The 23,981-nt window shown below is 39.3% G+C and overlaps 1 protein-coding gene across 1 annotated transcript in view; it reads left to right on the top strand.

The window, feature by feature from the left end:
• The first annotated feature begins 489 nt into the window (after positions 1-489).
• The window catches only part of MLLT3 (MLLT3 super elongation complex subunit), a 119,444-nt gene continuing 95,952 nt past the window's right edge, over positions 490-23,981 (top strand). The window contains exons 1-2 of the mRNA XM_036403653.2: positions 490-675; positions 1,174-1,354. Of these exons, the coding sequence (XP_036259546.1) occupies positions 664-675; positions 1,174-1,354 (193 nt within the window). The 5' untranslated portion in view covers positions 490-663. The remainder of the gene's footprint in view (positions 676-1,173; positions 1,355-23,981) is intronic.

The raw sequence follows: 23,981 nt of genomic DNA, 5'->3' as shown, positions 1-23,981 counted from the left end.
GCTACAAACGTGTTGGAAGAATCGCGTTTGTTATTTCCTGCCTGCTGCGTGCCCATCATCACCTGCCGTCCCTGTGCAAGTCGGGCATTCCCTTGCTATCCTCCTCCCTTTGTTTATGCAAGTGGGTTCATCGGGGCTTTTCGGAGGGGTTTGTTGGCGCGGGCAGCGCCTGCGGCGGAGCTGTCGCCAGGCCCGGTGCCGCGGGTGCCGGCCGCGCCGAAACCTGTTCCTTTAAGGGCGGGCGGGGCGGGGCGGGGCGGGGCGGGGGTGGGGCCGCACGGAGGGGCTTGCGCACCATTGGCTGTCGCGCGGGGCCGGTGCCGCCCCCGGCACTTACTACTGTGCCCCTCGCACTGTGTCAGGCAGGAGTGCGGTGCGCATGCGCGGCGGGTGCTGCGCTGGCCGGCGGGGTTGGGGCGAGCGCCGGGGCTGCCGCGGGCGGGGAGCGGGAGCGCGGGGAGCGCGCGCGGGAGCGCGGGGAGCCGGAGCCGCGAGCCATAGCCGACAGCCGCCGCCGGCCGGAGCAGCACAACAGAGGATGCCTGCCTTCTGCTCGCCGCTTCTCTGCGCGCCCGCCATCTCCTCCACGTCCTCATGAATTAGGGCTGCGCGGTGGGGGTGGGGGACGGCAGCGAGCGCCCCGGCGAAACCGGCGCCCCAGGCATGGCCGGCTCGGTGAGTGAGTAGCGCGGGTCTTCTCCAGCCCTCCGCCCCGCGCTGCCCGGCGCCACTGGGAAGGGGCTGGCGTGACCGGGAATTTCTCTTCGCATGCGGCTTTCCCTGCCTCCCGCTGCTCCCGGTGGCGGCGCGGCGCGCGCACGCACTTGGAGGGAGCCGTGGTCCTGCCGCCGCAGCGCGGGCAGAGAGCGCGGAGGCGCCGAGAGCAGGACGTAGCGTCCCTGACAGCGGGCCCGGGTCGCCTCCCCGCGCTCTCCTGGTGACACCGAGGGCTGTCCTACGCCCTCGCCTGCGGGGCCGTTTTTTTGTTGTTACAGCGGTGCATTGCTGGTTTTGCCAACTCTCCCCCCACCAAATCCTTTCTGCCGTGTTTGTGGTACGGTTGTGTCCGTGTGTCCGCGTACTGCCCGCGATGGGTCCGGTTCCCCCCGGCCGCCAGCCCCATCTCCGCTCGTTGTGGCGCTCACCGGCCGCTCCCCGCCTCTTCCCCCGCAGTGTGCCGTCCAGGTGAAGCTGGAGCTGGGGCACCGAGCCCAGGTCAGGAAGAAACCCACCGTGGAGGGCTTCACCCACGACTGGATGGTGTTTGTCAGAGGGCCTGAGCACAGCAACATTCAGCACTTTGTGGAGAAAGTCATCTTTCACCTGCACGAGAGCTTCCCCAGGCCGAAAAGAGGTAGTGGGGTCTCTCCTGGGATGAGCGCTTGGAGGCGGCCCGGAGCGGGCGCAGGCGGTGGGACTGTGCCGGTCTCGGTGGAGAACAAAAGCGGTCGCCAGTGCGGTGGTGGGCTGCCGGGGCTCTATCCCGCCGCTTGTAGGGCTGTCCGGGGTCGGGATGGGCTCCTCTCTGCCCCTCACGCACTTGCTGCCGCGGGATGTCCACTCCCGGCGCCTGTGGTCGCAAAGCTTGGTCCGGCCGTAGGTCTGGGTCCCGACTCCTGGTCTCTTGGTGGTGGGTGGCACGGAGTTAGCTTCTGTCCAGGCGTAGGTGCTCACTGGCGATTTTTGCCCACGTGTTACTTCCTTCTGGCTGGTGTTGTTTTCTCCCGATGTTCTGTATGACTGGAAATAAGGATGCCTGTACATGTGTTGCTGTTCTGATTTTGGTACTTGTGTTTGGACTCCTTCAACACCCTGCATGTTCATCTCCTGGGTTTCATCTTTTTGTGAGTACATAAAAAAGTCTCAAAAGGTGCATTAGTAGTGCATGTGTGGTGCATTTGTACCCATCCAAGTTTGGCTGGGAGACATGTAAGAAGCCTTTTGTTTTCAGATCTGTTTCCTGAGCCTTTGCTTGTCTTGATTATTGCAGTGGGATTGGTTGAGGTAGCAGTACAAATAAAAGAAGTGAGCAGGTTTATTTATCTATACAGACACAACACTTAGGCGTTATCTTTCATTTGATCTGTTATCTTTATTGGCATCTAGTACTTCTCCAGTTCCTTAGAGCAACATTGTCATAAAATGGAGCTTGGGGGGGGATAAATTGAATGTTCATGGAGCAAAAGACAGGAAAATTTTGAGTGTTGAGATAAAAAAGCTTTTCTTTGTGGTAGGATAAAAACATATAGTTTTATTTAATGTTTCTCAGTTGGAAAATACTAAGCCGTGACTTTTTTATATCAGCGACTCTGTTTTCTCTAGAATACTTTCCTTCTCTTAAGCATCAGAGTGTAAGAATTACATTATTTCATCTCCAGAGTTTATCCTCTGAAGTACAGGCTATTAACTGTCTTTTATTTTCATACTGCCAGTGTATTTTTTGGATCTCTTTAAATCTGTGCAGTACTACACAAACGGTTTTCAGTGAATTGTATGACATACTGCAGTCTTATTGTTGAATTAAATTGCCTAGCTTGTCCTGGAGAGTCTTCCTCTTGCTTTCTTCTATTTCTTCTGCAAAAGACATGACTTTAAATCCGTCTAAATAGTTTTGCAGAAAAACTCCTGAGAACAGATCTAAGAAGCCTAAATAGCTGAGATAGTATTATTCATATTCAATGAATTAGATGATGTGTCATCTAACACTTGAAGCCCAGTCTGCATAAGGGTTTTTGGTGGTCCTCTCTGCTTTTATTATCTCTGCTATATTTATTTACTTGCTGAAACATGATTCTGCTTCTCAAATTTGGTTGCTAGGTGTGATGTGGAGCTTGCTAATAAGAATATAGTTCAGGACATTTGCAAGCGAGGGATATATCATTTGCTACTTGCTTTCTGTCTCCAGCTGCTGAGTTCAGTTACACAGTCATTTAAGTAATTGTTTTAGAGTGTTTATTTTGGGGTTTTGTTTGTAAGCATAATTTTCATGATGTGGCAACTGCTGGGAAGGATGCCCTCTTGTATAGCCTGGGAGGGGACTTCTTGTACAGTGCTTGTACCTGCCTTGGATTTGGAGAACTCTGCAGCCGCTCTCATTCAGCAGATTGTAACCTGGATGGCAGGCACTCCATTCACTTATGGGCTTTACTTGCCTCCTGAAACTATTGATGCTGAAGAAATTTCAGGTTCTTGAAATCACATTGGGGGAATGATCCATGTGTGAATTACTTAGAATGTTTTCTGCGATTGTAAAGTGTTTGAAAGGGTGGTGGGAATGTATGCCTTCTAAGTGGTAGCAGTTTGTCTTTCTACTTTAGAAGTGCTGATAAAATTTTTGACAAAAGTATTCTAAGGTGGTTTTTTTGGTCTCTGTAAATCAGTGCTACTAGTTTTGTTTGATACCTCAAGTGTTGCATATTTAATAGGAATGATATGCATGTTTGAAGTGTTAGTCAAACTACCTGTTTTCACTTTGTCTGCAGTTATATACTTTGTTATTTTAGCATGGGATAACTTACCACTTTGAGATACTGAGTAATTTCACAAACTTTTCCTGAGCCATGGGTTTAGCATGCTGAATTTAGGTGTATAAGATTAATCAAAAGCAAGTACTAGTATACTGGCAAGCCATAATAACACCTAGTTATCTGATAAGTGTTCTTTTTGTCTCATGTTAAGAGTGGCTGCTCTGAGCTGTATGCATGTTAGGAAAAAGTTTAGTTCATTGGGTCTATCTGTAAAGCTCATGGATCAATTTGAAAATAATAAATCAACAAGCTAAGATAGGTGTTATTAACTCATAAAGTTAATAAAGATCACTTTTTATTAGAGACACAGTAATTCCGGCTACTATGGGAGGCAAGGGAGATAAATTATTGCCAGGTCATTTGCTTTGCAAATTTATGAGAATAGCTGGATAAACTGTCAGTTTGCCAGCTACGACTATGGCTTTGCTTATCTGTTTATGCTAGAAATTTTGGAAATACTGGATGTTGGCAGTGAGTTTGCAAAGGTGTGTCCAAGTGTTTGTTCTGCTAATAGTTGCTACAGAGCAAGCAGGGTCCTGTATCCCAAAGTTGCTTTAGTTTTAAGGTGGCAACATTACTGGGGTGGTGCTCAGTCACTGGCGTGCAGAGCAGGTTGATTTGTGTGTGTTGGCAGGATGGAGGGGTAATGGTGACCAACAGTGGACAAAGTGTAGATAAGCTTGAGTGACCTAATAAAATAGTATTCTTCATCTTTCAGTCTGTCTCACCTTAAAATCCTGAGCTTGAGATGGTGGTTTTATTGCTTACTGTTTGCCTCATGATGACTGAGTGCCTAAGTTTATCCTTGCATGGTGGAGCATACAGGAGTGTGCAGTGATTTGTCCTTTCTACTTCATCCTGTTCAATGGCCTGCTCTGCTGTCTGATTTCCATAAGTAGTTTCATGGATGGAGGGGCCGGGTGGCAACAGGGCTGCTAGGCACATTATAGAGAGTAGAGTCATGCCCAGACTCAATTTCAGGTGGTATTTGCAAGACAAAAGCTCACTAGGATCGTCATGCAAATTCTGCTGTTTGCAAATCTTGTCTGCTGATGTAAATTGGTTGAGAGAAGATATGGAGAATTTTTAAGATTCTACCTATATTTCAAAGCATGTGCTGCTTATCTTTCATCGTTCATGTGAAGAAAATCAGCCTATGTGTAGAAGTATTTTAAAGCACGTCTGTGAAACAAGGTGTGTCATCAGATTGCGATTAGTTTTGATCCACTGCTATACTGCCTCTGAGAGAGGAGCTGTTGTACTTGCATTGTAATACGTCTCATTAATTGCATGGATGCTAGGCAATGTCGAAATATTTTCTTCTTCTTGCCCTATAAATGCTGATGCTCTTCAAAAGTTGCCTGACTTACTCTCACAGTATTTCAGTTGGATAAGGAAACATATCTCTTGTGTTTTGATGACTCGTAAGCATATCTCAAAAATGGCATTGGAACTAGTGTGTTCCGAGTGGTTAAATTTCTGTTACTCTGTGGTACTTTTTGACAAACTAAATTTTTCTTATTAAAAAAAAATGGTGGGCAGTGTTTCTGTGCTAATAGCTTAGTCAATGTGAAAATTTTTATTTGGTCACTGGAATGTTGTAACTTTAAAAGTAGGAGATGTTGCTTTTCTCTATGGAGCAAGAGCAGCTCTGCTTAGTGCATCTCTTAGCTCAATACGTTTTACCATTATATGACAAAGTGGTGGAAGTAAAGTTGCTTGGTGTTCTAGTACAGGAAGGACCAGCTCCAGTTGTCTTCTGGAAAGTTCACATTTCCAGCATTGGTTGTTTTCATTAAGGTAGTCTGTTGATTCAGAATGAGATTTCAGTGAATCATAACAGTTTGAAATATATTTAGTTACCGTAAAAGATGCCTTTTGCTATTCTTGTTAAATTATTTTTCCTTTTCAAGATTTTTAGCTGAAAAAAACCCCTTTTTGTGCTCCATTTAAAGTCAATGAGACTCTTAACTCTATTAATTTTAGTGAACCGAGTGATGTGAGGATAGGGACCCATAAGCAGATTCTTCCCAGATGATTGAAGTTTTCCTTTCAAACAAGCTAGTGCAGGCAGATAATCAAGATTACTAAACAGGCAACCATTTTTATGATGTGTATTTTATTAGGATATTTAACTACACTTGTAAGAACTTAGATCAGTTTTAGGTCTGTTTTCTTTGCTTTTTTTCCCCTCTTAAATTTGCCTGAGCTTAACCATCTAAGTATGATAGGCACACAGGAATTTCTTTTTCATCAATCTAACAGATACAGGTTTCATACTGCATCTTTTAGGTCAATTGTGGCTCTTAGCTGCAGAATGGTCACATGAAATGACTGATATCTAGTGAAGAACTTCATTTGTTTAACAGGAAACTCTTGAGACTTAATTTTGCTGCTACTGAGTATGAAAGTGAATGGCTTTGAGAGTGCATCAGTGGTTTTAGATGCACTTTCTAATTCAGCCAGTAGGAACTCAAAAGGGCATTCGCAGACTTAAAGTGTAAAGAGTTTCAATATAGGGAAGCTATCACGTTTTATTATTTACATGAGTGACATCAGTACATAATTGGTGGTTTTTATTTTAAGATACTATGGGTACAGAAAAGCTGGTTTCTTATAAATAATTTCACCTCATTGGTGTGACTCAAAGAATAATCACATTCAAAGCCCATATTTAGGCTTTCTTTAGATGTAAACAGCGTGGAAAAAACTGGGAAATAATAGGGCTGCTGCATCCTCCGGTGTCAAAAACTTTTCTAGTCTATTTGCACAGTTTTTTAGGTGATTTAGTTGTGTGAATTATGTGCTCAGTGTGTGTTTATTTTAATTTAATGGAAGGGTTGCTACTCCTACCTACATTTCTTCTCCCTGTAGGCATGTTTCTGCAAGGGCAAATGCTGATTTCTGTCTGAAACTGCCAATCAGTTCTGACTCTCTTAAGTCATAAAAGATGATCCTTCGTTATTTCATGTTAGGTTAAATTTGTATAGTGTTTCATTGTTGAAACAGTTTTTTAGTCTTAAGAAACTCTAGTTACTTCTTACTAAAGCTACAATATTAATATTCATTGATTGTAGCTCTTCTAGATTTTAGATGGCAGGAAGTGTAGTTTCAGGACTGTTGTGCAAAAGATTTTTGGATGTGTAGAATACTACTTGCTTGAAGCAGAGAAAAACAGATTATTTTGTGTAAGATCAAATCTATCACTTTTTTTTAGTAAGACGAGGGAGAAGATACCTCAGTATTAAAACTGGAGTTAGTTAAATTTTTTAAGAAAACAAATGACTCTATTTACATTTGTACAGTTTTTATCCTTAGAAAAATAAATGTGTCAGAAATGTTTAAGCCATGTATTATTTACAGTTACAGGTTAGGCAATATGAACTGCAGGCACGATTGTTAAGATTTAGTAAGTTGTAAAATGTTGGGCATAGATTTGTTAGTATTTTTTTTGTGGTACTGTTTAAGTATGAAGGCTATTCTTGTAACAATGTTGTGCAGTGTGGTTAGGATTCAGTTTTTGTGGTTTGATTTTGGGGCTTTTTATAGTTTTTAATTCAGGTTTTGGAAATACATGTTGAAGAGGATTAATCTGTCCTTTGTTCTGATAGAATCTGTAAAAAAGACAACTTGATACATTTGGGCAGCAACATGAATGTAAAGCTTGTGGATGATGCTTGCAGTAGCGGGAAAACACAGTTAGTTTATACGTGTTTAATCCCGAGTTAAATCTATAGGCTGCTGAAGCTTGACTACATGAATTTTTGTGAGATTCTTGTGATGAACACCTGCAATTTTAAACCAACAGTCTTTAGTTCATAGGCAACCATCCTCTTTTTTTCCTTCCTGGCAGTGATTGATAGACATATATAAAGACAAAGGAACAGTCAAATTCTAACAGTTGTATACGTTTGCATGAAAATTATGATTTCTCATCTAGTTGTAAAACACTTAGCTTGTAATTCAAGATGTTGTTTGCTTTTTGTATGATTTTTGCCTTTTTGATGTGCCTTTTATTATATGTAAAGGGCTGGAATAACAGACTGCTATATAAAATATTTGTATACTTACTTAAATATCTGTGTGGGAATTGATTTTTAAAATTAAATCTATTTATATATGTCATCAGAGCTCTTATCAGTATTGTTGGCTTATTCCTCTCCCTTGTATGCCAGGTATGGGCTGTATCACACTGTTAATACTGTGCCAAACTCTTGCACTGACTCTGGCTTTCTAGAGGAGTACAGGTTTGTTTCTTTGAGCTACCTGGATGAGCCCAGTGAGTCTGTATGAATTTGATTTTAAACTTTGTGCATGCTGTGGTAACAGAGGTCTTGACAGCTATAACGTCATCTAACAGATAGATCAAATGTAATTTCTTTTAAATGCAATTCCGACGCATTTTGAGCAGCTGATGCTTACAAATTGCATTGGAATGACTGCAGTTACTTGTCTGTAATTCTGTCTAAAAACTCACATGATATACAGGGTAGGATGTATGTGTTTTTCATAAGACTTTTGGTCATAAAGGTAAATACTGGCATAGCTGTTTCTATTTTCAAATGTTTATGATAACAAAGTGAATTATTACACATATCAAAGCAATACAAGAGTAGAACTGAATGAGCAGTGTGAGGGGGATTGATTTTGCTGGTGATTCCTAGGATATATTGTGGTTTGCAGCAAATCTAAACATACTATTTGCAACTGCTTTTCTAAAGCTTGTACAGAAGAATTCCACCCAATTCAGTGGGACACTAATTGTTCTGCCCTTTCTAGATAGAAGTAATGTGAACATAACATATATCTTGAAATAGGGGTTGACAGACAAGGTGTAGGCTTATAGGGGAAATTGAGGACTATGTATACTTAGTATACTTTCTTATACTTGTATACTTAGAGGAAGACAATATTTTACCTTTCGTGTGCAAACTTTAAAGGGCAAGTTATGCAAGAAGGAAAAATGTGGAGATTCAGTGTAAATAGAACTACTTGATGTTGTGGGCTAGAAGCTAGCAATCATGTTGTTTTCCATCATCTGTGTGGAAAAATGGCAGGTCCAAGAATGTTTGCTGTTCTTGAAGCAGCCCTTCATGTAATAAATTTTGATTGATTGGTATTAAATGCGTAAGTGAAGGTTTAATTCCTCTTGTTATCATGCACCAGGCTCTACAATAACAAAAAATATGCACACTTAATTTTGCATAATGTAAATTCTAAGTGAGTATTTTATTGAAGAACTTGGTAAAAATCATTTACATGGTGGGGGTTTGTGTCATCACAGCACTGGCACCATCTTCTACTGAAAAGAAGGAGAGGGTGGATTAAACCTGAAATCTTGTGTGCTCTCTGAACGTGGAGATGCACAGATCTTGTGTAATATTCCAGGGCAAGTATTTGTAGTTAGGATGATGCCAGATGATTTTTTTTTTTTGACTTGTTAGGTATTTTTTGTTTTGTTAGCTTTCTTCTTGCCCAGTCCTCTTACAGCACAATATAATTCTGGATGCTTTTGATGTCTTAAAATGACTTAGTATGGCTACAAGGAAAAGCAAAACTATGTGAAAGAGTAAAGTATATTGAAATTGTAGTCTTTGACTTGTTTCTGTGGAAAGGTCTTAATGAGTACTGCTTTGAAATAGCTCTAACGAAGTGTTTCTTTAAATATCACTAAAAAGCTGAAAAGTTTTCACGTTTAAAAAAGTTGTCCAACCTTGAAGTATTTCTTAGGTGGTGTTGTGTTTTGTCTCTGTGGCATAAGCTCTTGCTAGGGGAAAAAAATGGACACTAATAAGCAGAAGATTAGTTCTTTTTAGCCAGATCCAATGCCAAGCCCTTTGCACCCAATTTCCAGTTTCCTGCCTTTCCCTGGAGGAGTGCTTAGTAAGTAGAGGTGCTGCAGAGAGTCTGTGTCCTGTGCATAGTGTGTGTTTGCTTGCTCCACCTGTGTCTCACAGGGCATGGGGGTTTTGTTTTGCTGAGCACTGGCGCAGCAGGCACTGCATTCCAGGGCCTGGCTCCTGTGCATGACAGGCAGCACACACGGGAGTGACCCCAATGGACAGGCCAACGAGGAGACGGAGGTGGATATCTACTGCCAGTGGATAACTTCATATAGGATCCACACTGGAGTTTTTAAGACATGGGGAGGAAGGCTGTGGACTGGTTTTGTTGTGTTTGAAGACTGAATGTGGAAAGTATTTATGTAGATTGTTCCCCAAATTTAGTAGCTGATTAGAGGATGGAAGTGCAGTTGAACTAGTTTTGGACCAGGTCGGTTAACTATACAAACAAGTTCTCAACAGGTAAATTTCAGATATCTAAAAAAAAAATGAACTGGGCATTGGCATAAGGAATAACAAGGAATAAAGAGACAATGATAAGAAACATATATTAAAAGTATATATATATATTTTGAGAATTTAAAAAACCCCAAAAGGTGTGTTTCATTAATGAATTGCTTTGTTTAGTCTTTCCTTTAGAGGTTGCCAAAGTAATCTTTGTTTGCTGTACAGAAATCAGATGATACAGTTCTTGTAAATTTCTCTATATATTGAAGGTTCCTAATCTGTTTTCCTGCTACTGTTAAGGTGTTGTCTTGTAGAGCTGCAAAGGTCTGCTCCTTTCTGTGATAAAATTCCTGCACTGTTAAGACTAAGTCTTTTTGGCACTCAAGTTATTTCCTTGCCTGGTTGTCAGTAATGTGTCTGAAGTGTTTTTAAGTGTGTGGCTTCTGTGAGTATTGTAAATGATTCCATTTGTACTTAGTAAATACTCTAAAACAAAAGGGCCTATCTTAAATTTGGTGAGGCTTTTTTTGGCCCCTTCCAATTGTGCTGTGTTTTAGCCTATTTCTGCAGAATATTGCTGTGATGACTTTTCAGCAAAAAGTATTCTACCCATAACCTGTAGTCTACTCATTACTCATTACAGTTAGGTTAATAGAAATGGCAATATAGCCATACAGTCGCATTATCATTTCTATTTGAAGGGTAGAGATATTTTAGGAAGACTTCTCAGGCAGTAATTTTTTTTTTTGAGATGGGTCTGAATGTAAGACTCTTCTGCTTAAGAAAAAGGCAACCAGAACATATAAATGTGTTCCCTATCTTGTGTTCTTAAACCCCTCTCTGTGTGAGTAGGGGGAGGTAATAACCCTCCAACCAGTTTCTGTAATTACCTGCTATCCTTTCTTGTAAGGATATTGGCTTTTATCATTCTCTGTATAAATTCTTCCCTAGGTAATTCATTAAATAAAAGATATGACAGCTGACTTAAAGATACTGTAAGGTATTTGTGTATAAATTACTTTTAAGCAACTCCATCCAAGCTCTTTAAGTGCCTTTGGCAGTCGTGTGCAAATACACCAAGACCAGCCCTTGAACCTAAATCAAATAAAGTAGCCAGCATCAGTAAAATACTTGTTTGCTTCTGCAGGCATTGCTGTCCCATCCTAGCCCTGCCCTTCGAGTGGGTATTGCCTGGAAACTAAATAGAAACAAATTTGTTTCTATGAAGCAGATCTACATTAGGTTACTTCCTTGAATTTGTGATATAATAGAAACAAAGTCAAACAATCGCGGCAGACCTTGCAGGTGTTGAAACAAAAGTTCAGTTGTATTAGATTACTGATCTTGGACTGCAGGGATATTTCCTTACATTTTTGTCTTAATGCCTGAACTGAAATTTACATTAGTTGAAATACTAATAAACTACTTGAAGATTGACATTTTAAGCATACGATCAAAAGTAGCTATTATGTTTCAATATGGAGTACTTAAAATGTGGCTTGGGCTTATTTGTTTGTTTTTGTTTGTTTTTTTTAAATTTGTATTTAGGAGTAGTTTAAATCTGGGAAGTTGTCAATATGTGTATTCTAGACAAATGTTATATTTTGGTTTTAGTTCCTCTTTGTAGTCTGTTCTTAGATCTAGACAACAATATTTTCTTGATTAAAATCTAAATTAACCTCTGTTTTTTGAAATCAGTTTAATAAGCATTGATATGTATGTATTATTTTAAGTATAGACCTTGCACACAATCTGTAAATGTGTTTACACATATTGTAGTTTTATAGATTTTTTTGTGATTTTGGAACCTAACCTAGTGATTAGATCAGTTTGCTTGCCTTGAAACTTCAATCCCTTAATCTAAACTCATAAAATTTCTGGAACATCCTTTTACTGAACAGTTTTATTCTGAAATAAAGAAAACTGACATTTTTGTCTTTGCATGAAAAACACCAAAGGAAAATAATGGTGATTAAGACTGGCATACAAGATAAGGCTTTGTCTTCCTGCTCTCTGGAGAGAGTTTTCTTTCATTCATTTTTATGTAGCCTGTTGTACTGTACATTAATACTACATAGCTGGTGTCTAACCCACTTCTGTTATCACTTTCACTAAACCAGTGTGGGGGCCCACTGGGGGCCCAATGATTTAACAGCAGGTAAGGGACACATTATGTGCAGGATGCCTCCAGCAGTGGCCAGGTATGGGATGGAAAGGGTTTTTGCCATTTTAGTTGCCAAAGTTAAGAAGAGTGGACTTCATAAAAGTTAGGGAAAATTCTAAGTGATCATGAGAAGCATGTTTTTTCAAAAGTGCCACAAAAGAATGGGAGGTGGGCACCAATCAGGAAAGGCCAAATATTAAAGGTTACTCTCCCTCTTTTGGTATTCATTTTATTGACCAAACAATTTGTTAGAGATCACCAGGGAGGTACTTACTCTTAAGACGATGAATTTAGAATAAATTGTCATTGTCTGTTGGTTTTTTTTTTTTTTTTTTGTTTGGTTTTTTTTTTTTTTTTTTTTTTTTTTTTTGGTTTTTTTTTGTGATTTGGTGGTTTTGGATGATGCTAATTTTCTGCAGCACCTCTAAAACGTGCATTAATTCTTTGAAAAGAAAAAGTGTGGTATGGGTGCATGTGCCTCATTTATACAAATTTTGCATGTACTCATTTATACAACCTTAGAATAGAGAGTCCATAATTCTGATTTAATATTGACTCTCTATCTGCATTCATACTGTGTGCCTGTGCACAGTGGGAATTACTGGCAAAATTTTTTTATCTTTGACTAAAAAACAGCAGACATTTAAATAGCAGCAAGTTTAAAGATGTTTTGTGTTTTTTGTGTGTCTACACCAATGTGAATTATATTACTAAAATAGTGTTTTCTTTGGCCAATATGAAAGTTTCTCTCACGTAAAGAAAAATAGTAATCAGTCTTCAGTTTGTTCAGTTGAATCTCTTTGAAATTCCATGTTAAAAGGCAGAAATGTTGCTGGAGTTATTTGAAAGGATTATACTCTTGTCCCCTTGCCTTTCTCAGAGATTTTTTGTGGTTATCAGAAACCATGTTGGTACAGAAACAAACAGCTTCCCCAGCTTAAATGAGGGGGAGACCCTTCCATATTAAATATAATAATAATAATAATAATAGTGCAAATGTAAAATACACCTATATAAATTCTCAGGGTCTTGTCATTGCTGAATCTCTAGGTATTTGTAAATTGTTACTGGCAGTATCAGTACTGTCAAGTACATTTACTTCCTCTGCAGACTTGGGCAGTTTCTGCATTTCCTTTTATACATTATGATTATTTGTCACCCCTTTCTTTGCTTTCACACAAGAAGGGGTGGGAGCTGAATGCTCAAATGTGCTTCCCAACTTGCAGAAAGTGCTGAGGAATCAGGTGTAGTGTGCCTTATGCCCTCTTTCTCAAGGTGTCTGTATCTTTGCCTTCTTTGAAGCAGTTTTGATTTAAACTGTTGCTATATCTTACCTGTGTTTCTTCTAAGTCACTTTCAAACATAATCATCCCACTGCTAAGGTTTTGGTGTGTTCATGTTTGAGCATGTGGGAATTGATATGCCTTATTTTCCTTCTGTGCCTTCTGGAAATTAGATTTTTGGCGCTGCACTTTCAAAGATGGCTTTGAAGCCCTACAGGCAAGCTGGAATATCAAAGGGCTACAGGAATTCAGCCATAATTGTTTTATGGCTTGCCAGAAATCAGCCCTATTTGTATAGGTAGCATAGAAAATAGCTGTGATTTAACAATTTGGTGCGATTTATATCCACCATAAAAATAATAAAAAAAGTTAAAGGGGTATTTTGGAAGCAGGAACTAAGCTGTAAATGCTAATTGCTTCTCCATTTTCTCAAAGGAACAAAAAGGAAACAGGGTTTAGAAAGCTTTCTATTGAAGAAAACTTAAAAAGGACCTTGTCTACTTTGAGGATATTTAATACTATACTTCGCTGTGAAATTGCACCTTTTTTTCATTTAGTGCATTTAGATCATGCTATCCAAAATGTGCATATTAATATGAACTTATTTATTACTAAGTCAGAAGGAGAATTAATGCAAACTTATGCATCAGTATGAGTAAGTAGTCCAAGTGACCTCACTTCTGGCAAATTTGGATTAGTTATTTTTCTTTTGTGAGTGTAGACTTGATGCCCTTGCTCTCTTCTGGAAGTCTTGCTCCAAATTACTTTCCATTTGTGACTGAAAAGTTAAGTGTGCCAAGCAGAAACTGTGGTTTGATACATTCTTGGTTGCTTGGGGAAGCTCTCTTGAAGTGTTGGTACTCTTATTTGGAAACCAGGGGTTAAGAAGCTCTGGATGCCTCTTTGGCTGTACTGGGTACACTAAACATGTGGATATATATGTAAGGTAATCCCCAGTGTAGGGGAGTGATGTAAAGAAGTGTTCTCTGGGTTATGATTCAGTGGCTTGTGGTAAGAGCAAGTGCTGAAAGATAATTTCTTAGAAAAATGTAGCACTTAAAGAGATGTCACTTGGCATTAGGAGAACCTAATGCCATGATTTGGGGAGCTGTTGCTGTGTCTCTATGTCTGAAGTAGACACAGTAGAACTGCAGGTCACTTGTAAAGTAACAAAACTAGTTGGTAGCAGGTGAAAATTCCAGGATACAGGGGCATCAAGGCAATAGTGTTGCAAGCACTTTTGAGCATTTAGTTGGGAATAGTCTATACTCTGTAAATGCAGCAGACCATGGAATGAAAAAATTATCCAACTTAAAAATGAAAATGTGAGATCCAGAAAAATCAATGACCCAGTACATCTTGCTGAGCATGGCAGAGGCTAACAATTCTGTACAGTACTCATCCTTTTGCTGGTCTGTGTAGGCCTGCAGATACCCAAGCTGTTTATAGTAGATTAAGCACACCTGATTTCTTTCTCTGATCTCATTCTGGTTCTAGAAAGCTGCTGATTTCTTTTGGAATGCTGATATTGTTTAAGAAGCAATGAAACTTCTATTTGCTATGGGACTTAACTTGATACGTGAGCAAGGTTTGGCACTTCTAGTACTGGCCTGCCCTGTCAAATCTTAGTATTCCTGTTAGCTCCTACTCTGAAAATCTTTGAATGAGATTTTTATCTCAAGAATTAATGCCATTCATCTTGCTACCAGTGGCACTCCTGTCACTCAGTCACTAAAAAGACTGATTTCTTTATTTTGCCTTTGTCTTGTGGTATCTGGAGGTGACTGATCATTTTAATAAGCTGAGGGATTTGTCTAGAGATCTACATCCTTCTAGATCTCTTGATTTAAAGCTGTTTGTCTGAATGGCTTTTAGCCTCTCTGTTTATACCTTTAGTTGGTTTCCAGCTTTGATGTTCATCTGTTAACACTTGAAGATTTGTAGGTGTGATTGTCATACAGACTGGGTCTTTTTCAGTAACTAAATCTTGCTTTTAAGACATACCTATTTCTTAGTTTATGGTATTTGAATGTTGTCTCCTGATTTGAGTTGTCTTGCTAGTAATTTGGCCTGACAAGTATTGCTCCTCTTATAAAGCAGTGCTCAAGGTTCAGTTCTTGGGCTTCTCAGTGAGGTAATAATGTCCTTGCTGGGATGGAATTATTTAATAGTAGCTGGTGAGGATTTGGATTCTGTGAACTTTGTATTGCATTGAATACTTATTCCATTTGCTTTTTTGAAAAGCTTTGCCAGAAATGGAAACCATACAGTTGATCCAAGAAGGAAGACAAATACCTGGTGCAAATACTTCTATGTAATGAGGTGTGAGAAATTGCACAACTTAATATTTAGCCTGAATTGAATTGCCATTCAAACTATGTTGTTAGAGGATATATCACTTCAGATTACTTGGGTGCAACTTGACAGTGCAGTTGATGCTTTAGGCATTGTGTAGCTTAAGTTGTTTCTCATGTAATTTGCATTCTAAATTGTTAGAAAGTCATTCAGTTGTGGAGCGGTAACAGGGTGGAGACTGTGGATGTATCTCAATTAGCTTTCAAACTTGTGGCACATGTAACTCAACTGGCATGTGAAGGGGGACTCTCCAGCCATCTGCTGCAGCATCATGGCTATAATGATTTCACTTTCAACAAGCTCCTAGTATTCAATAAGTTTGAGATCTGACTTGTGTTGTTGTGAAACAGAATTAAATTAAAAGTTGATGTGATTTGTGGGCATCTCTGACCTGTGAGCTAGCCCACAGGAGGAGGTGCATTTGCTGTGTATATTCTACTTTACATGCTTTTGTGGTCTCATTTGGTAGCAGTTTTCCCCTTGATATCTTTGTGCAAAGGAACTATATGTAGTCTGTGGAAGGTGAAGTGCCTTTGTGAGTTTTTCATTTCATACTGTCCCCATTCTCAGCTTCTAAACTAACAATCATGTGGCATTTCTGATGATCTTGGTCTCTGTGCACTAGTTGAGGCACCCAGAGGAGTTTATTTTCCATTTGCTGATGTGTATCCTGCACTTGTGTATGCATTGCAGTTCTTGGGTAAGAATCTGAAGTGCACCCATTCTTTCTGTGAGCACCAAGACTGCCTGAGAGACTTTAAAAGGTAATGGGTCCTTACAAGAGGTCTTGTTTATACCACTTCTTTGTACTTGCTGGTATGTCATTATTTCCTGTGTAAAGTTTATGGCAAAAAAACCCTGAACATGATCCCTTTTAAACATCTATAAAATAAGATCTCCAGCTGCAGAAAGTGATTTGCAGCTTGCGAGCTCATCTACCAAGCTGAAGTGCATTATGACTAACCTTATTGTGCCTTAGTTAAGGATGAAAATAAGCTGTTCTGGAGTTGCTCAATACGCCACTTTAATACTGTCTTCTCATCTTCCCCTTTTTCAAGGGTTACTGTCCTGGGTTTTAGACAATGGATTTTATTTTCAGAGCTCTTGTAAATACAACTGGATTAATGCATACAGCTAACAACTTAGTAGAGTGCATATGTGACTTGGTAGGTGTGGGTGCAGCCTGCTGTCAAAATGGGTGGCTCATCTTCTTCAGTGAAAGGTTGTCACATAAGATGATTTACTGTGTTAAAACAAAAGACATCCTTCAATTCCTTGAATGCCTAAGTATTACTTTGATGTTGCTGCTGATATATTGTGGTCTTGGCTCCCACACTTTTGTGCAAGAAGCTTTAACTTGCTGAAGAACTGTGCTTTTAGTGAATTTCACTAACTTCTAAGACCTGCAGACTTTGCAACATGTTTGGGAGTTACAGGAGACTGCAGTGTTAATTTTTAAGAACCAGAGGAAATTGCAAGGCTTAGACAAAAGTTTCCACTCTAGCTGACAAATGGTTATCTGCCAACTAGGAATCACTCAGATCTGTAATAAGAGTAGGGTAGTAGAAAGCTTTTCTTTTCACTTAAAAAGACAATAATGTAATATTTTAAAAAGCTTTTTTCTTTAGTTTTTCCAGTGATACATATTGTTTTTCTTGAAGTGGCCCTTGATACTCTGTTTACTCAGAGGAGTAAGATAAGGAAGACCAGAAAAGGGAGCTGTTTTAGTATTTTTAGAGTTTGTACATTTCTGAAGAGCAGTGAATACCCTCTTCATTTGAATGCCTGCAGGGTTACCACTTTGAAAGCCATGTGGTACTCCAGGAGACTTCACTGCCCAACTAAGCAAGGGGTTTAAAAACTTCTAGTGTGGTCATGCCAAAGCTGGTCTAACACCAGGTATCTGTGGTATCCATGCAACTCATATTTATGCTTTTTATGTTCTGTGTCTTGAATTTTTTTTACTCTGGTTTGTTTTTGTGTGAGAGCATTTAAATTGTCTAATTGGTTTCTCAACTGGTAATCTTAAATCGCCAAATAAATCAGTCAGAGTATTTCTTGGGTTCAATATTTGCAGGGGAAGAGGGAAATGACCTCATAACATCTTTCCTTCTATAGTATTTGACCAAAATGAGCAGTCATTTTTTTGTTGTCCCCAAATCTGATGCCAGAGATGAAGGTTATTGCAGTGACTCTTGAAGATATGCCACTTAGTTCAGCATGGTCTTTTAAGGGACTCTACTTGGCACCCTGGCACAGTGATAGCAGTGTTTGTTAGCTGAATGGGATACTAAAGGAAGGAGAAGCTACTTCAGGAGAGATACTGAAGGAGAGTAAGCTGCAGTCTGTCAGTGACATGGGAGCTGAGCTCTGCCTGCCCAGTGCTCAGAAGTCTTTCTATTACAGGCTCATAACTCAGTAGGCTTTTATAGCATTGTGGTTTAAGGTAGACATGTATCTAAAATGTGACAAATGTGATTACTGATTTGGTATGCCTGTGATAGAGAAAGGTAACACTTTGCATCCAGTTAAATCTAAGGATAAACAAAAAGGTCAGCACTGACTCCGACTACTTCTTATGCTTTTGACAGTTGTATACTGAAGCCACAGATTTAACACTCTACAGAGGTGCTGATCCATACTGAAGCTGAACCACCTGTTCATTTTCCCAAAGAAATTCATAACTTGGCAACAGTCTTAACTTCATAAAAACAATGCCAACTTTTATTTCTCATAGTGAGTATTTTTATTTATAACTCATCACTTCCTGATTCATACAGTCAGCACAAGTTTGGTAGAAATTTGAAGTTGAGTGGTTCTCTGTGGATGTGAAATCTTTCTTCTACAGCAGAAGAGTATCTTCTGGATCCAAGAAAGTAAAATAAATTTTTGATTCTGAAGGGGCCGGGCTTAAAGCTGCAGCACTTCCAGTGGTACTTCTGGCACTTGTTGGCATGTCAGACTTCTAAAGCACCATTCCACAGCACCTAGCCAAGGAACAGCATTTTTAGCATCATGGAGTGTTTTTTGCCTTCCTGACAATGGTAGGACATGGTTGGACTATAATACTCCAAACACTGTTTCTTAATGCAAACCTAAAGACTCATGCCAGTTGCTTGGGAAAAATGAAGTACTCTTGCCGAGTTGTAGAGCAGCAACTGGTTAGTACATGGGTCTAGAGTCCTATCCCATGTTTCTGCTGGCTTCAGCATGCATGATTTTATGCTCATGTAAAACAATTTATAAAAACCAAAGGTTGTGGCCTTCGTTAGTTGTTGTGATCTTTTAGATGACAGATTTTGCTGCCTTACTGACAACAAAAGAAAGTCCTTGACCTGTGTTGCTGAGAGTAGGCCCAAGTACCAGGACTGTTTTCTGTCCAATAAGGACAACTCTTGTCTTCATTGAGTATCTGGAAAGGTAGAATAGTCTGCTGTCTTCTTCATTTGCTTGCTTCCAGGCCAGCAGTGCTCAAAAGACAGGCTGTGACATCAGGATAGATTTTAGCAATGGAGATTTCTGGTGTTGTCAAGGTAGGGTTAATACATATGTTTCATTTAAGCAAGGTGAGAGAAGAAGCAGCTTTTAAACCACATGCGCAAAAATTTTTCTCTCATAATGGTCAATTTGTTTGTCTTGTATATATAGCCATATGAATGGGGCCACATGAAAAAATTTTCTGACAATTTTTTCAAAAGGACTATTTCAACTGGCTTTATTAAGGGACCAATTGAAGTCAGTGGTGTTGTGCTGCACACTATGCCTCTCAGGTTGCAGTAAAGTAATTTGAAGTTTCAAGCTTTTGTCATACAAGCCCTTAAAATCTACCTGCTCATAAGGCATTTATTAAGAATCTTTAAACTGTTTCTGACCTTCTCTAATGGAATTTTAATTATTCCTTTTCAGCATAGCATGTAGCTGGAAACAAATGGCTTGGATTTTTCAGAAGTTGAATACTTGGAGTGTCAGTGCAACTGAATGCCCTTAGAAAGCTTTTAAATGGGTTGACTTGAGAAGGCATGGCCTTCAAATCAATGGGAGTGCAAATGAAAAATAAAAAGGTAAAAGGTCTTGTTATCCAAAACATTGATAGTCCTCAGTGGTTAGCTCAAGTTTGTCTTCCACTGTCCAAATTTTAAATGCTTTTTGCAGGCATTTCCTTGCTTGTAGAATTGCCTTAGGTAAGACGAGAGAAGTGGTTGGTGGTTTTTGTTGAAAGCATATATAGTAAGTGCTTGGGCTTTCTCTGTCGCCTTCATTCTGCAGAGGGAAGATGTACCAGGGCATTTGTCCAGAATCAAATTTCAGGGGAAGTGTGTGGGACAAGTGGTGAGCATAGACTCACCAGGAGCTTTAGAATGAGTATTTTTCCTAGTTCAGTGTTAAGCAAAGCAGTCTTTCCCACAGTCATTAAACAATTGAGTTTCCTCTGGCTTACATGACTGCAGAGGCAGTTCTGTATTAACGTTCTTGTGAGACACAGAAACTGCCATGCCTGTCTACAAACATTGGTGAACTTGGTTCTTCTGTAGCATTACAGCTTGGTGGAGAGAGAGAAATTCCTGCACATTGTTAGAAATTTGAATCCTCGGAGAGTTTGAGATTGTCAAGGACAATGAATGAAAAACTAGAGCGGAGATTTCTTTGATTGGATCCAACAGGTTGTTACTTACCCCATACTTTTACTGGCTGTAAAATACCTGATTTAACAATAAGATAAGTTGTTTCAAGAACCCAGGGGAGAAAAATATTCCACAAAAAATTAGAAGGTGCAAATTCACTCTTCTTTGTCAGGTCTGAGATAAGTATCATGAGGAAATCCTGCAAAAAAAAAAAAAATTGAATAAGATGAATAAGATTTTGTTAGTAATTTAACACATTGTAATTCAAGCAGATTTTTTCTTTCACTTCCTTTGTTCTAGGTAGGTGTTGTAATTTCAGTTTTTTATTGTTTGGGATTTTTTTGGGTGGCTTTTTTTCCCTCTTTTTCCTCACCCTGGAAAGCTTTGTAATTATTATGCTGTTTTGGGGGTTTCTATCTGCTTAGGGAAAGGTCAAAGCTCTTAATATCTCTGTATGATGTCAGTGACAACACTGTCTCCTAGATTAAATTGGCAAGCAAGTTGTTCATGCTGTGTATGTAACTAATCCTGCCTTCTGATACTTAAGTTTTTATAAAAGAAGGGTCTGAATTGCCTTTACTGCAGTTATGAGCAGTTGTGGACAGCAGTTTGAGTTCAATGAAGGTGTGTGCTTTAACACCTGGATGTTGTTTTGAAAAAATCGCAGCCTCCTCTTCCCTCCCACTGGCACCCTCAGATATCTTAAAAGTCAAACACATGGGCTTGTATTTTTTATATATTTTGAGAGATTTGTCAAAGTTCTTTATTTTTTTTTTAAGATTGTTAGCCTAATGAAAGCTTTTGTGTCCTTATTAAAATACTTTGCTATGAAACATTAGGTATCTCTTAAAAAACATCAAAAGTTCCAACACCTCAGGCCTGAAAAGACAAATTCTTGAACACAGTGGTAAAACACTCTGAGGCACATGCATGGAGCTGCATACTTGCCTAAGTGTTTGCAGGCCTGAAGTTGTTATTTTTGGTTTTTTTTGTTTGTTTGTTTGGTTGTTTTTTTTTTTAATTCTGTCATTCTCTTTTCCCATTGCCTTGGAAAAAAAGAGATTCTACCAATTTTGGCACTTTTTTTTTTCTCACAGTACACTATTTGGGAATTGACTATACTGTTTGATTTGTAAAATATGTAAAATGTTGCTGATTACTATAATTTGAAGCAGATTGTTTTGAATGTTATTCTTAGAATAGTTTAACTTTTTTTTCCTCAACCCTTTTCCAGTACCCAAAAACCTTCCTTTAACATCTTTCTGAAATCTGGGTTTTCGGGCTAGTTCTTTTTCTTCCCTTTCCTCATCTGCCAATACTCCAGTGTTAGTAAGAGAAAAGTAATAGATTATTGCTAACATTTCATAGAGAGAAATTGTGCTGAAGAGGTAACTCATTTTGTACTTAACAGGCAACTTTGGATTTCCTGACTTCCTGGAAGTTGTTTGGGGGTTACTATGATGTAAATAAATGTTTTATTGTTGAAGTATTTATAGTTTGTGCTGTTAATTTAGTTCATTGTATGGTTAATTTCTTTCAGAAGGCTTTCCACAAAACAGCTAGCCAGGTATTGCTATCAAATTCTTATGATATTTAAGCTTTGTCATTGTAATACTATAACAGAGAAATACCCAGGTGTATTATGTTACGGGTACGTTTTTATAGACCCTAAAAAATAACTGACTTGTGGGGTTACTCTCTGGAAAGCTGAAAGAGGTGCGTGTTAGACTTCAGCTCATGATGTTGGGTCTTGATGTTGGAAGGTGTTTGAATTAGATTAATGTCCTTAAACATAATAATTGACATACCAATGTATGTATTATAATTTAACATCCAGCACTAAATGCGTTTTAGATGTAACTGTAAAAAATGTAATGAAGCTGAGGGAATGCTACACATGGTTAGCATAGAAATACTTAGGAATAGTTTTTTTATTTTGGTGGTAAGTTCTGCACTGAGTTACCTTATATAACAAGCAGATGTAAGGAAGAGGAAAACAGGCTTTTTTCAGGAGTACCCACTAGTGGGACAAGAGGCAATGGGCACACATTGAAATACAGGAAATTCCGTCTGAACTGACCAGACCTCTTTTTTTCTTTCAAAACTGTGCAGAAGGTCAAGTGCTGGATGACATTACTCAGAGTCTCCATCCTTTAAGATGCTTGAGCTTCAGCTGCTTGGGTACTTGAGAAACCTTTTCTGCTTGGAAGTGGTGGGAAGAAGAGACACTGAAGCTAACTAGAATTCAGGACAAAAAGGGGAATTCCATGGTGTTCTCCAACCTCAACTGCTCTGTGATATAGCAGAAGATGTAACTAGAGACCTGATATTAGCAAAGAAGTTATGCATGCAGCCCAAAGCTCTCTTCCTGGTTTGCACTCTGACAGAAACTGTACTGTGGAACTGATGGATGCAGTATGCTCTGGATGTCACAAGCTTCCTGGTTTTCAGAACGTGATGAGAGAAGTTTATACTAGGAAAGGTGACCAGGGAGTTAGAATGTAGCAGTTACTGCTTATCACAGAATGGTTTGGGCTCGAAGGGACCTTAAAAATCATGTTTCAAACCCCCTGCCATGGGCAGGAACGTCTTCCATTAGACCAGCTTGCTCAAAGTCCCATCCAGCCTGATCTTGAAACACTGCCAGGGATAGGCATCCAGAAACTCTGGGCAAATGCTCACATTTTTTTGTTGAAATTTGTTTGTAATTTTCAGTGATGCCTGATTTCAAATAGAGAATGTGTGTGTGAAGCCTGACTGTATTTTTCCTTTTTATTATTGTTTTCTCTTGACATCCTTTTTTGGCTATGGTTGAAGAAGAGGTAATGAGCTGAGAGGCAATTTGGTTTCATCAGCCTTGGGATTTTTGTATGGGGTGTTCCATTGCGTGAACAGAGAGCACTAGAGAAATGTGATTTTTAGTCCTTTGTGATTTGAAGATTTGCTTAGAATGTTTTGACTTACAGTGCTTATGGCTCTGAATCTTGTGTGTCAGCATTTCCTGCTACAACTGACAAAAGAGACTCTCCTACTTTGCATAGGAAAATTTGGGGTCTGGAAGAGGAACAGAAGATAAATCTGTTGCTAGAGAATTAAAGGCTTTTTGGAAGGTTTTCTAAAGAAAAAGGTAAGAAAATGTAAATATAAACATGGACAATATTGAAGTTACTGAGATTTCACATCTCTAGGATGACTTAAGAGCCACTGCTGTCTCTCAGGGAGGGCTTGGGAAGTACATTCAAATGTGACAGCATCTTAATTATACTTGAAACAAATTTCTATTTTTCTCTCTTCCTTTACATCCTTCTTTGTAAGTCAGTTGAATTTATCCCTGGATTGTTTCTTTGCTGTACTTGATGCTGAAATTCACCTCCTAAGGAATTAAAGTATTTCCTGTCTGAAAAGAAGTTTTCCAACTATTACAAATCCAAAAGCTTCTCATCCTCTTTCCTTTTGTTAGTAATTCTAGTTAATGTTTTTTTCTTCCTGCCTGTCATTTTAAATGATTAACTGTGTATGAGAAGCTACCCTTGAGATTTGCCGAGAGTTGAAAGATTGACCCTTGAAAAAGGCAAATGATTTTTAGTCCCTTACATTAAAGGAAGATGTAAGGATTAGAAGGAAAAACACAGTGTTCTATAGGATTACAATTCTGTGCTTGTAAGGCACAGTTTCTTGTACGGGGGGTGAAGATAAATCTGCACCCAGTTTTTGATTTTGTTTTTCTATGTTAGGTAACA

Source organism: Molothrus ater, chromosome Z (assembly GCF_012460135.2).
Source record: "Molothrus ater isolate BHLD 08-10-18 breed brown headed cowbird chromosome Z, BPBGC_Mater_1.1, whole genome shotgun sequence".
NCBI lineage: Eukaryota > Metazoa > Chordata > Aves > Passeriformes > Icteridae > Molothrus > Molothrus ater.
This window is presented reverse-complemented; position numbering and strand designations above follow the sequence as displayed.